The 12096-nt window shown below is 35.4% G+C and overlaps 1 protein-coding gene across 1 annotated transcript; it reads right to left on the bottom strand.

Moving 5' to 3' along the window:
• Positions 1-2125: 2125 nt before the first annotated feature.
• On the bottom strand, positions 2126-9497 carry LOC146911128 (uncharacterized). The gene is made up of 5 exons (XM_085729496.1): positions 9204-9497; positions 7557-9090; positions 5547-5662; positions 4842-5023; positions 2126-3288 (listed from the first exon to the last, which is right to left on the bottom strand). Exons 1-5 carry the CDS (start codon positions 9495-9497, stop codon positions 2139-2141), a joined length of 3276 nt encoding a protein of 1091 aa, XP_085585622.1. The 3' UTR covers positions 2126-2138.
• Between the last annotated feature and the right edge of the window lie 2599 nt (positions 9498-12096).

Raw genomic sequence — 12096 nt, 5'->3', positions numbered from 1 at the left:
CACAAAAGGTTAAAAAAATAATAAGGTTAAAAATGAGAGAAAATGTGAAAGCTATAAACTAATAAAAAAAAACTTGTTACTAAACTATAAACTAACTTATTTGTTACCCAACATAAAGCTAAACCAAAGCTCACTAAAGAAAATCTACTTAAAGAAACTATTTAAATGATGTGTATTTTTGTAGTCGCGGTTAAATGGTATTTATTTGGGATTGTGAGATGTGACCAGTATTTTTTGAAGGGTTTAATATGTGATTCGTCCCTGCAAATAGGGCTCGCTTAAAATTTCGTCCCTGCAATCGCTAATCCTTTTTTTTTTGCCCCTGCAAAGTTTAATCAGTTAAAAATTCGTCCCTTGACCCAGTTAATGACTGCCACGTCATCAAAATTACCATAATGGCATGGGAATTGACCAAAATACCCCTGGGCTAAATTTTTTTTCCTTCAAAAAAAAAATTTTCAAAATTTTGAAAATTCTTTTTTAAATTAAAGAAATCTGAAAAAATAATTAAAAGTCAAAAAAAATTTCGGAAAAAAACTGTTAAAATTAAAACTGAAAAATTTTCGGGAAAAAACTGATTTTTTTTAAGGAAAAAAAAACAAAAAAAAAATAAGCCAGGGGTATTTTCGTCAATTCTCATGCCATTTTGTTAATTTGATGACGTGGCAGTCATTGACTGGGTCAAGGGACGAATTTTTAACTGATTAATCTTTGCAGGGGCAAAAAAAAAGGATTAGCGATTGCAGGGACGAAATTTTAAGCGAGCCCTATTTGCAGGGACGAATCACATATTTAACCATTTTTTGAACACTACTACCATGTTCTCCACCAAAGAGATCATCAGTTTCTTTTATAAGTTTTTTGATCTTTGACTCAATCTCAGCCAAATCAGAACTCTTAGATAAAAGTGCGCATCAAACACATGATATGATTAATGCTTATCATGTCCTTATCATATCCTATCTCTATCCAGCTTTATATCATATCCTACCTCTATCCTATCCTGGCCATCAAACGGGCCAATAGTTCCTCTAACATCAGTAAAAACCTTGCTCTCTTCCATTTCCATCATCCTTGACAGTTTGGCTTAGTATTTCTCCGTCAAAAAAATGTACATAAGCTAAACATTAAAATCAGTATCAGAAATTAAGAAAACATTATCTAATCATTCCCAATTAAGTGCAGAATCCAATCTAGATTACCTTGATATCTCTATGGACAACACAACCCTTTATATGATGATGTAGATACTTAAGCATAAATGAACATTCTTTCAAAATCCTCACTCTTGCTTCCCATCTCAAATGGTTGTCTCTTCCTAAACATAGTCACACACACATAAATAAAATCATCATTAACATTGGAATATACTGAATGGTTGATCAAGAGTAGTTAAGAGTAGAGAAAATTACTCAAGAGATGTTGAGCAAGATTTTCATTGGCACAAAACTTGTAGACTAAATATCTCTCGCCATCTTCCATGCAACAACCAAATAAGCAAACAAGGTTTAGATGACGAAGCCTAGAAAGAATCAGAACTAGAGGTGTTACTTTTTGTCAAATGCTTGATGGCAACAACTTGCAAAACCCTGCTTGATGACTAATTCAGTGTGTTTTTATCAATATGATGCTATCGATCTTCATCAGTTCGAGAAAGGGTTACAATTTTCTTAGGTTCGTAGATGAGAGTTGTTTGTAAATTGAAAGGGGTTCTCTGTTAAACAAGATCCATGTGTGTTGGTCCAACCTCTAATACTAACCCTGCTGATACACAGCCAAAAGGTTTGCTCGTTATGCTGCATCAATGAAACATATTCGTGTTGTTTTTTTTCATCAGATGCCGACTTTGTGCTTGTTAATAGTTTTGGTTAGGGTTTAATGCTGCATGCCCCTAGTTATCTTTTATGTGTATCCTAAATGTTAATAGTTTATCTCTTAGGGGAATTTTTTTTATTATTTCATCATGATTAATGGCGCTATTATTCAAAGGTTTCTATAGTCACTTTATCTCTTATGAATTTTGGATTCTGCTGCTTCTTAGGCATTTGGAGTTGTCGTATACATTCATGGATGCCTTAAAATAATGATCATTTTGTCTGCATTGTGCATATTTTTTTTTTGAAAAGGGACAAATATTATTAATTCATAAGATCATGAAAATACACCTCACTTATAAGGGGAGGAACCTCTTCAATCCAGACCTTTCCAGGATCTGAGAGAGCTAAATGGGCCAGCTTATGACCCACTAAGTTGTTATCTCTATGAGTGAACTGAAAAATACATTTGGCAAAGTAAGATTGGGTCCTCTGGATTTCCTGTATGACACTACCTAAATAAGATCTATTCTCTTTAGATCCAAAACGAGTCATGTTCCAGATTTTCTCATTATCACCTTCAAATATCACCTCTCTGAATCCACAATCCCTGGCTAACCTCATAGTGAGAAGTAAACCATAGGCTTCAGCTAATTCAACGTTGTCTGAACCAGGGATCTTCCATGTTGCTGCTGCCAAAACTAAACCATTCGAATCTCGTACAACTGCTCCGATCCCCCACCATCCTGAAAGCTGTAAGCAAGCATCGCTATTAGCTTTGACAAAAGGGGCTTCCGGCTTCTTCCAGCGAGGATAGCGCACAGGTTTAGGAGCACAAAAAGGAGATGCTAGTGTTTGCTCTGAGGAAGGAGGATGCAGGTTCGCTTGCGTGAAATCTGAAATGTTGGTATAAGAATGTTGAATGATATCTGTTTCAGGTAACCATCTATCTTCAAACACACATAAATTTCTGGCAAACCATATGTAGTAGGTGATAGCTGCTATTTGAATTATCACCTCTTCTGATTTGTGCATAATTTTGTAGCTTAACCAATCAGAAAAGTCAGTGATTGGCTGATCTAGAATTTTGAGATTTAGGGGTGAACCAAACCAAGTTTTAGCAATAAGATTACATTCCATAAATGCATGATTCTGGGTTTCTAATTTAGCGTTGCATCTGGGGCAGAGTGGAGAGCAATGAATCCCTCTCTTTTCCAGAGAGCTTCTAAGAGGGAGAGCGTTGTTCAAAATTCTCCATAGAAGCACCTTATGTCTAGGTATAGTATGAATTGACCAGAGTTTTTTCCAAAGACTAGTACTGTTGTTGCTAGTGGAGGAAGATAGAGAGCTTCTCATTTTCCAGCGCTGTAGAATCTGATACCCATTTTTAACTGAATAGACCCCATTTTGTTCATGCATCCACATGAACTCATATTTAGAGGTATTTATGATAGGAAGCTGAGTAATGCTGTCTCTGTCAATATGAAGAAAGTAGGTCTTAATTAAGTCTGTGTTCCAACCAGTACCATCTTGTAGGAAAAGATCTTTGACTAATTGAACATTAGGATTCCCAATATTGGGAGAAATAACTTTTAAATTGTTATACCCTAATTTTGGACCTAAAAATACTTGTTCAAAATTTTCTTTCATCTTTGATATATGTCTATTATTCTTGAAGAATTGCCAATTTGCTATTGTTTACACTGACATTTTACTCTGCTTTATCTCTCAACTTAGCTTTACAAATCTGTTCAACTGTGTATTTGTCCATGTTTTCTTGCATTTCAAGTCATCCAAAATTTTTTCTTGCATTTCAAGTCATTTGGATTTGTCTCTAATCAATTGCATCTTTCTCTGCATTTTATTTCAATATTGTTTACAAAATTCATGAAAAAGGGTATTTTAGTAATTTCCTGCATTCAAACTCATTCTGGCCCTTGAAAATTGTTTGAATCTTTTCAATTAGTTTGTATAAGTCCATGTTTCAATTCCATGTCAAAATCCATTTCAAAGGATTGCATCTGAGTCATTTTGAGTCAGTTTAGCCCCTAGGGACATTTTAGTCATTTCCTGTGTTAGAACTCTGTTTAATCTCTAAAAATTGTCTCTGAGTCTTTTCAATTGGTTTGGATAAACCCTTGCTTTAATTCCCTGTTAAAAAACCATTTCAAAATTGCATCTGAGACCTTTTGAGCCAGTTTAGTCCCTAGGGGCATTTTGGTCATTTCACATGAAATTTTGACAGAGAGAGGTTACTTTAAAGTACCTCATTTAGTAGTTGGTTCATTTTAGCCCGTTTTGTTGTTTTTCAATCGTGTCACTTTATGTTATTTTCCATTTACCAGTTTTAATTCAATTTTATTTTTAATTTTCATTTTAGTCCTAAAAGTTTCTAGAAATTGCACTTTAGTCCTTTTTCATTTTATTTCTTTTAAAGTCTTTTTTTTCAATTTAAATTTTAGTCCTTTTAGGTCAAACTTTTATTTTAAGTCCTTTTTAGGTCAATTGCAATTAAATCCTTCAGTCTTTAAAATTTTGCAGTCCAGTCCTTTTTTCAAATTGCAGATTAGTCCTTCAGATTCCTAAAATTGCAAAAAGGTCCCTAAAAGTTCCAAACTCAGCAAGGCCGAAGCCAACCAAGTCCAAATCCACATGTCAGCTCACTATTGGTCCAAAATCACACATGGCAGCTTATAAATACAGCCACATCACCAATTACACAGGGATACCATTCATTGATTGACACATCATCACAGAAGGTTCTAACAAACTTTCTCTCTCTTCTCCAAACCCTAACCACCGTAACAAACCTTCCACCGCCACTTCCTCCACCGTAACAGAATCAGAAACCACCACAAACTCTCAAATTCATACCAATTCTCCATCAAATTCATCATCAAACATACGAAATCAATACAAATTTTCAGAAGATCAAAACAAAAAGGTGTTCAATTCAGCAAAATTAGTTCGAATTTGCAGAAGATTCTCAGTGATTTTCTGTGAAAATCATCATCATCGAATCTTCACCTTCGCAATTCAAGCAAGTATTCGTCAATTGCAAAGACGAATTCCTTGCGATCACGAAGGATTTGGTAAAAGAGAAGAATAAGAGAGATTGAATTCGAAGTGAACCAGAGGAGAAGAAGACGAACAACAACGAAACGCTTACCAGAAGAATCAAAGGCTCTCTTGAGGATCTTTGTTCGAATCTCCGTTCAAATTCACAATCGAAAATAAACGGTGAAACAAAGTGGATCAACAAGTCCTAAGACTTGTTCGTTCGAAAAGTTTGAAAAAGATTGAAAAAGCTTGAAAACCGAAACCCTAAAATGTAGATCCATGAAGATTCACCGTTTATTTACGAAAACAGAGTTCAAATCCAGAATTAGTGTAGAAAATAGGTTAGATTAGGGTTCAGTTTCAAGAAGATTCGAAAAAGATTTGAAACCCTAGAAACCGTAAGTTTAAACTCCGATCTACTTCGTTTCAATCACAATTTCACAAAAATAATCTTAGATCCGTAAAGAGGGGAGTAAGACGAACATTTCTGGGTAATTAGTTTAAAAAATAGCATCAGGTCGTCGGAGAAGATGAAGATTCCGATGAATCTTCATCTTCCTCCGCCGTCCTCCCCAGTTTCTGGCAAGATTAGTGTTTCAGAGAGAAGATGAGAGAAGAACGAGTGAAGAGAGAGAATGAGAAGAGAGAAATGAATTAGACCGGTCCACCAACCCTTATATAGATAGCTGGACCGGTTCGGTTCAGCTTTGGTTCGTCTGTCTTTGCATCCTGGCCGTTGGACTTAGGGTTTGATCCATCTGGATCAATCCTACGGCCTCTATGGCTTCCTGAGATCCAAATCCATTTCAGTCTTTGGGCCTGGGTTTGGTTTTGCTGTGGATTTCGTTTCACCCCTTTTTCTTGCTATTTCAATACTGTGTTTTAATTTTTACACCCCAGCCTTGCCAAAAATTCTTGAAAAAATTCCATAAAATTTTCCATATGTTCTTGATATTTTTCTTGACATTTTTGTGGTATTTTTATGTTTTAAAACCTGAGGAAAATATATGTCGTATTTCTTGCTAATTTGTTTACTATTTTTGTTAAAATTTGTGAAGTTTTGTATATTTTTGAGTCTAAAAAGTCCTTTAAAATTCTAAAAAGATTCATGAATGTTTCTTGTTAGTTTTGTGATATTTTTGTGATAATTTTGCATATTAAAAATTGATAAAAAATAATATGATGCTTTTCTTGCTATTTTGTGATGTTTTTGTATTAAAAAAATTTGTGGAAAGCACATGTTCTTGATCCCTAATCATGATACATGATGTTGATTTGTGAAGTGTGAATTTATAATGGTTTTCTTGCTGTTTTGGAGTGTTTGTTACTGCATGTGAATATATTGTATGAGTTTACTTGTCTTACAAGTCATGTGAGTGTTTGTTTGTGAAAATAAAATGCCAAGTATGTCTAAACATATCATGGTTCTTGACTTGAGTGTATCCTTATAATCCTCATATTATTGAATGTGATAAAACCTTTAGGAGAGTTGGCATGATCTGAGGATTATAGGTCATACATTTGTTTTGATATTACGATAAGTTTTAGGTATATCTTGCCACTTTTAGGTTAAGGGTTCATTACTTTTTTGCCAAGTTTTTAGCATTTCTTTTTTGCTTGCAATTTCCATTCTATAATGCCCTATGCCACTAACCACTTTACTTCATGTTTCATGCATTCCATAAAGCATTTCATCCTCCATCTTCTATTCTTGGTCTTTATTTTCAAATTCATGCAAAATTAGAATGTAATACTTAGGAATCCTTGTATTTTACTTTATGCTTTTAAATTCTTGCAAGACCATAGCATGTAATTAGGGCATGATGTAAAGGACAATGGACTCTAATGATGTACACCGACACAAGCACCGACACATGCACACACATCACATAGATACTTTAGATGTATGATTAGGGTATGCATGCCTTAGATGTATGTTTAGGATTTGAATGCTTTAGATGTATGTTTAGGATTTGAAACTTAGCAAAAAAATCATTTTCAAAATAAATATGAACAATATCACTCAAATCATTTTCTAAATAAACTTTGGGATCAAAATCTCATTGATTTTCCTTTTATTTTCTTAAACAAAATTTTAATGAATTCTTAATCATACTTAGACCCTTTTGCAAAATGACTCATGCAACCTCACAATTTCACAATCTTATGCCCTTGAGGCCTCTTTCTCTCATTCTTCAAAATTCCAATTTTCAAACTTAAAATCAACCAACAAAAACAAAAACCTTTTTGGAAGAGAACTACGGTGGATTTGATCCCTTAAAAGGGTACGTAGGCAAGGAATCAAAATTCCTTCAATTCAATTAAAATAAAAATCAAACATTCTTCTCCCTCCAATTCTTCACTTAGTAAACTCTTAGGTATAAATATCACTTTCAAATAGCATTTAAAAATAAAGCGCGCGCGTAGAAAATAAAGACGGTTCCTATAGGATACTATAGTCGTTATGGGTGCCTAACACCTTCCCGTAGCGAAAACAACTCCCGGACCTCGATTCTCAAGGGTTTTGCTTATTTTTTCCCTTCCCAAGAAAAAAATGAGATATCAACGGTTAAAAAGGTTCAAACGTAATCAATGTTTGACACCCGAAAACCAAGATAAAACATAAATCATTGTGGGAGGGGATCCAATTATCTTCCCAGATATTAATAGTGTGACCATTACCAATTTTCCAACAGCCACCTTTTTGAATAATCCATATAGCCTTGTGTACACTTCTCCAAGCATAGCTGACATTATAGCCTAAATTGGCATGGAGAATGTCAGAGTTTGGGAAGTACTTGGCCTTGTAACATCTGGTGATTAAGGAATCAGGTTTAGTATGGAATCTCCAAGCTTGCTTGGCTAGCATAGCTAGATTAAAATCTCTGAGGTTTTTGAAACCAAGACCTCTTGAGTGTTTGGATTGAAAGAGATTTTCCTTTTTAGTCCAGTGAATCTTTCTTTTAGATTCAGAACCACCCCACCAGAAGGAGCACACAGCTCTCTCAATCCTATCACATAGTCCTTGACGTAGAAGGAAACAGCTCATTATGTAAGTAGGAATAGCTTGGGCAACTGCCCTAATAAGAACACCCCTACCTTCAAAAGAGAGACTTTTCTCTTTCCAACCTCTAAGCTTCTTCTGAATTTTGTCCATAATAAAGTTGAAATCTTGATCCTTAGATCTGCCAAATTGGGTTGGCATACCAAGATATTTGGTTAAACTGGAGCTGATTTTCACAGGGAGATATTCTTGGAATTTTTTCTTGACTTCTATAGGAATATTAGGACCAAAAACCATTACAGATTTGTCAAGGTTCACTTGTTGACCAGAAGCCTCTTGGTAGATATTTAAAATGTTCATAATATTCTTGGCCTCTTCAGGTTTAGCCCTACAAAACAAAATGCTGTCATCAGCATATAACAAATGGGAAATGGGAGGGGCATTGGTAGCAATTGAGATGCCATGAATTGAGCCATCTCTTTGATTCTTAGAAATAAGCCCAGAGAGGACCTCAGCACAAAGAATAAAGAGGTAGGGAGATAGGGGGTCTCCCTGCCTTATACCTCTTTGGGGCTTAAAAGAGTCAGTAGGAGAGCCATTAATAAGGATGGAAAAAGAGATAGTAGTAATGCACTGCATAATAGTACTGGTGATTTTGGGGGGGAACCCCATAGCCTTGAGAGTATGGTTGATAAAGTTCCATTCTAGACTGTCATAAGCTTTAGCAATGTCAAGTTTTATGCCCACAAAACCATTGCTATTCTTCCTGTGTTTTTTAAGATAGTGAAAGGCTTCAAAAACCAAAAGGGAGTTGTCTGTAATTAATCTACCAGGCAGAAATGCACTTTGAAAATCATTAACAATATTAGGAAGAATTAGTTTAACTCTATTAGCAATGGTTTTTGTCACAATTTTTAAAATGACATTACATAAGCTTATAGGTCTATATTCAGAGGGAGTACTAGGGGAATTGATTTTGGGAATGAGGCTTATAAAGGTATGATTAATAGAACTAATATCCTCCCCATTATTTAAAATGTTAAGAATGTAGTCACTAATGTCAGGACCTACAATATCCCAGTATTTTTGAAAAAATAGAGCTGATAAACCATCAGGACCAGGGGCAGAGTTTGCTTTTAAGCCTCTGATGGTCTCTTGAACCTCTGAAGCAGTAAAACTAGAATTGAGGATGTTAAAATCTGGGCAGAGATCCTGTTTTTGACTACATCAAAAATGTCAGAATTTGGGTTGGGATTAGTGCTAGTAAAGATATGATTAAAATGATTAGTAAATATGTAATGAATCTTATCTCTGTCCTGCCACACTTTGCCTGTAGGGTCTTTGATGCTGTGTATAGTATTTTTCCTTTTTCTTTGGCTAGCCTTTTGATGAAAAAACTTGGTATTAAGATCACCAGATTGGAGCCAATGAGATTTTGCCCTTTGGGACCACCATAACTCTTCTTGTTTAAGAAGATCATCTAAAGCTGCTTCAGTGTTATGAATTTTTGACCAACTGTCAGGGGTAGGAATATTATTTTTGAGGATGTCCAGAGAAACTTGAAGATTCTTAATTTTACTAGGGATGTCCCCAAATTTATTCTTTTCCCACTTTGCCATCTGATTAAGGGTGGCTGGAGTTTAAAAGGGCTAGGTCCAAGAGTGTGATTCCAAGCCTGTTTAACAATCCGTTTGCATTCCCTGTCCTGAGCCCAAAGTTGCTCAAACCTCTGGATTTTGGTACTGTTATGTTTCTTGTAACCACTGCTAGTCTCATGAAATTCCAAAGCAATTGGACAATGGTCAGAACAATATCTAAGAAGATGGTTATTAATATATCTAGGGAAAGAATTAATCCAATTTGAATTAGCACAAAATCTGTCTATCCTTTCTTTTATGTGAGTATTGTCATAGTGATTATTGGCCCAGGTAAATTTAGAACCATTATAACCTAGGTCTATTAAATCACAATGATTCTGGACCTCATTAAACATCCTAGTATGATGGTGGTCAATACCATTCCCTCCATATTTTTCTGAACTATTATGGAGCAAATTGAAATCTCCAAAAATGAGCCAATTTGATTGGTCTCTGTTTTGATAAAGGTCTTTAATAAGTTCACAGGTTAAATGTTTTTGGGAATAGTATAGATAGCCATATATACCAGTAGCATACCAAGAGATATTATTATTACTAGGCGTAATATAGAGATCAACAAACATTTTATTAAATTGAATAATGTCAACAGATATTACATCATTCCAGAGGATTTCCAATCCCCCTGATCTATGGCCATGAAACATATTACAATCAATTAAGAAAACATTCGAAAGAGGACCACAAGCTAAAGAGGACTTAGCTTTTTTATCAGTGTTCTTTAGTTTTGTTTCCATCAGAAAAACAAGGTCAGGATTGAGTCTTTAGGAGCTTTTTTAGAGCCCTGACTGCAGTAGGGTTCCCAAGCCCTCTGCAGTTCCAGGATAACACTTTTATGTTGATTGGCTGGCCTTATCAATAAGGCCTGCCATTTCCAAAACAGAGTGTGAATTCATTCCTGCTTGCTTAGTCAAAACAGCTTGTTCCTGCAGTTTCCTTTTGTGCTTTGTGTCATCAGTTGAAAGGGCTTGAGCTTGAGTCTTCTGAATTCCCATATAGCCCTGCTGCTTTTGTGTCACTATGTTGGTAACTGGAGTGTTGGTTTGATAATATCTGGTAAGGGATGAGCTAACTGTATGTTGTTGATATGGTGGGGAGGTAGTGTGTTGCTGAACTGAAGCACTCCTAGGTTGAGGGCTGTTTTTGTTGAGGCTCATAGCTGCCATTTTGCTTAGCAATCCTTTAGGTTTAGGACTGAAGTTGCCTCCACTTAAAGATTTGAGTGGATTGCTGCTGAAGGTTTTTTCTTTTCTTTCCACTATCCTCCTGCCATAGTTTCTGGATCTTAGCCAGGCCCCTCTAGGATTGATTCCACCTTCAAACTTGAGAGCAGGATATTTGCAGCTTTCCATGTTATGCCCAACCAAGCCACAGCTAAAACAAAACATGGGGAGATTTTCATACCTAAAATCTACCCAGTTTGTTCCATCTTGGTCATTACCAATCCACATGCCTGCTCTGATTGGATTATTTCTGTTGAAGAGAATCTTAACCTTTACAGCCTTCACATTTTCTGGGAATTCATAAATTCCTATGATGACACCTTGTCATTACGTAATTTTATATGTATTTTCATCACAAAAAGGAGTTCACAGAAGACTTATGCAGCAAAAAGAGCAGAAAAACTGAAGGAAACGCAAAGAAATAAAACGTGTCACGATTTGGTACAAACGTGACACGATTTGGGAAGCACAAGAAGCCTTGTTTCGACATTAGGAAAACGTGTCACGATTGGTAAAACGTGACACGATTTGGTGAAACCCTAATTCAGTTTCTTGCTCCAGAAGGTAAAAATGTGTCACGATTCACTTAAAACGTGACACGATTTGGGCGATATTCTGTGCCTATTTATGCTGAAGTCTATTCCAAAAACAGGGGTTACGAATTCTAGAGAGCCAAGTGCGATTTTACAACTACAAGGAGGACCAGGAGGACGATTTCTTCATCTTCCAACCACTTTGTGTATGTTTTATTACCTCTAATGATTATGTTATTTGTAAACATTATTATGAGTAGCTAAATCCATTAGAGGTTAGGTCTGAGATGATTCGTTGTAACCCTAATTGAGATATTATGTTGTGAAACTCTATTTATTGTGAATGATATTCTAGTCTTTATTCAATTCAATTGTTCTTAATGCTTTTTATATCCTGATCAAATATAAATATGATTTTGTGAGAATGAATGACTACTGACCATAGCTTTCTACTTAGACCTATTGAATTGTTCTAATAAACATGGTTAGTCTAGGAATGGATAATCGTTTATTAGTGATGTTAGGTTAACGTGCTTTAAACCTTCAAAGATTATTAGACCACCTAAGGGATTAGGGGCTGTAGTTTAAGGAGAGGGTCCTAACTCAAGGGATTGATTAGGATTATTTTGTTAACTATCGTGGGATTAGAAGATCATTCATACGAATAGGTGCAACATAACAATTAGGGGAACATAGATGATTCGAAAGACCTAAACTCATCTCTCTCTTATTCTTGAAAACCAATTTATTTTTAGCAATTATTTTTTATGCAATCAAACCAATCTACTGCCTAGTGGCAAATCAAAA

Source organism: Medicago sativa, chromosome 7, assembly GCF_051527215.1.
Source record: "Medicago sativa cultivar Bolivia chromosome 7, Bolivia_mono, whole genome shotgun sequence".
NCBI lineage: Eukaryota > Viridiplantae > Streptophyta > Magnoliopsida > Fabales > Fabaceae > Medicago > Medicago sativa.
Note: the sequence above shows the minus strand (reverse complement) of the source record. Positions and strands in the feature narration are given on the sequence as shown.

Excerpts from the sequence above, each read along its gene's own strand:
- LOC146911128 (XM_085729496.1), bottom strand. The coding sequence starts at position 9,497 with ATGGCAAAGTGGGAAAAGAATAAATTTGGGGACATCCCTAGTAAAATT. Across the intron at positions 5,663-7,556 it reads AGGTGGCTGTTGGAAAATTG|GAAGCCATAGAGGCCGTAGG; the intron begins GTAATGGTCACA and ends TTTGGATCTCAG. Across the intron at positions 3,289-4,841 it reads TACTTGCTTGAATTGCGAAG|AGACAGCATTACTCAGCTTC; the intron begins GTGAAGATTCGA and ends TCATATTGACAG.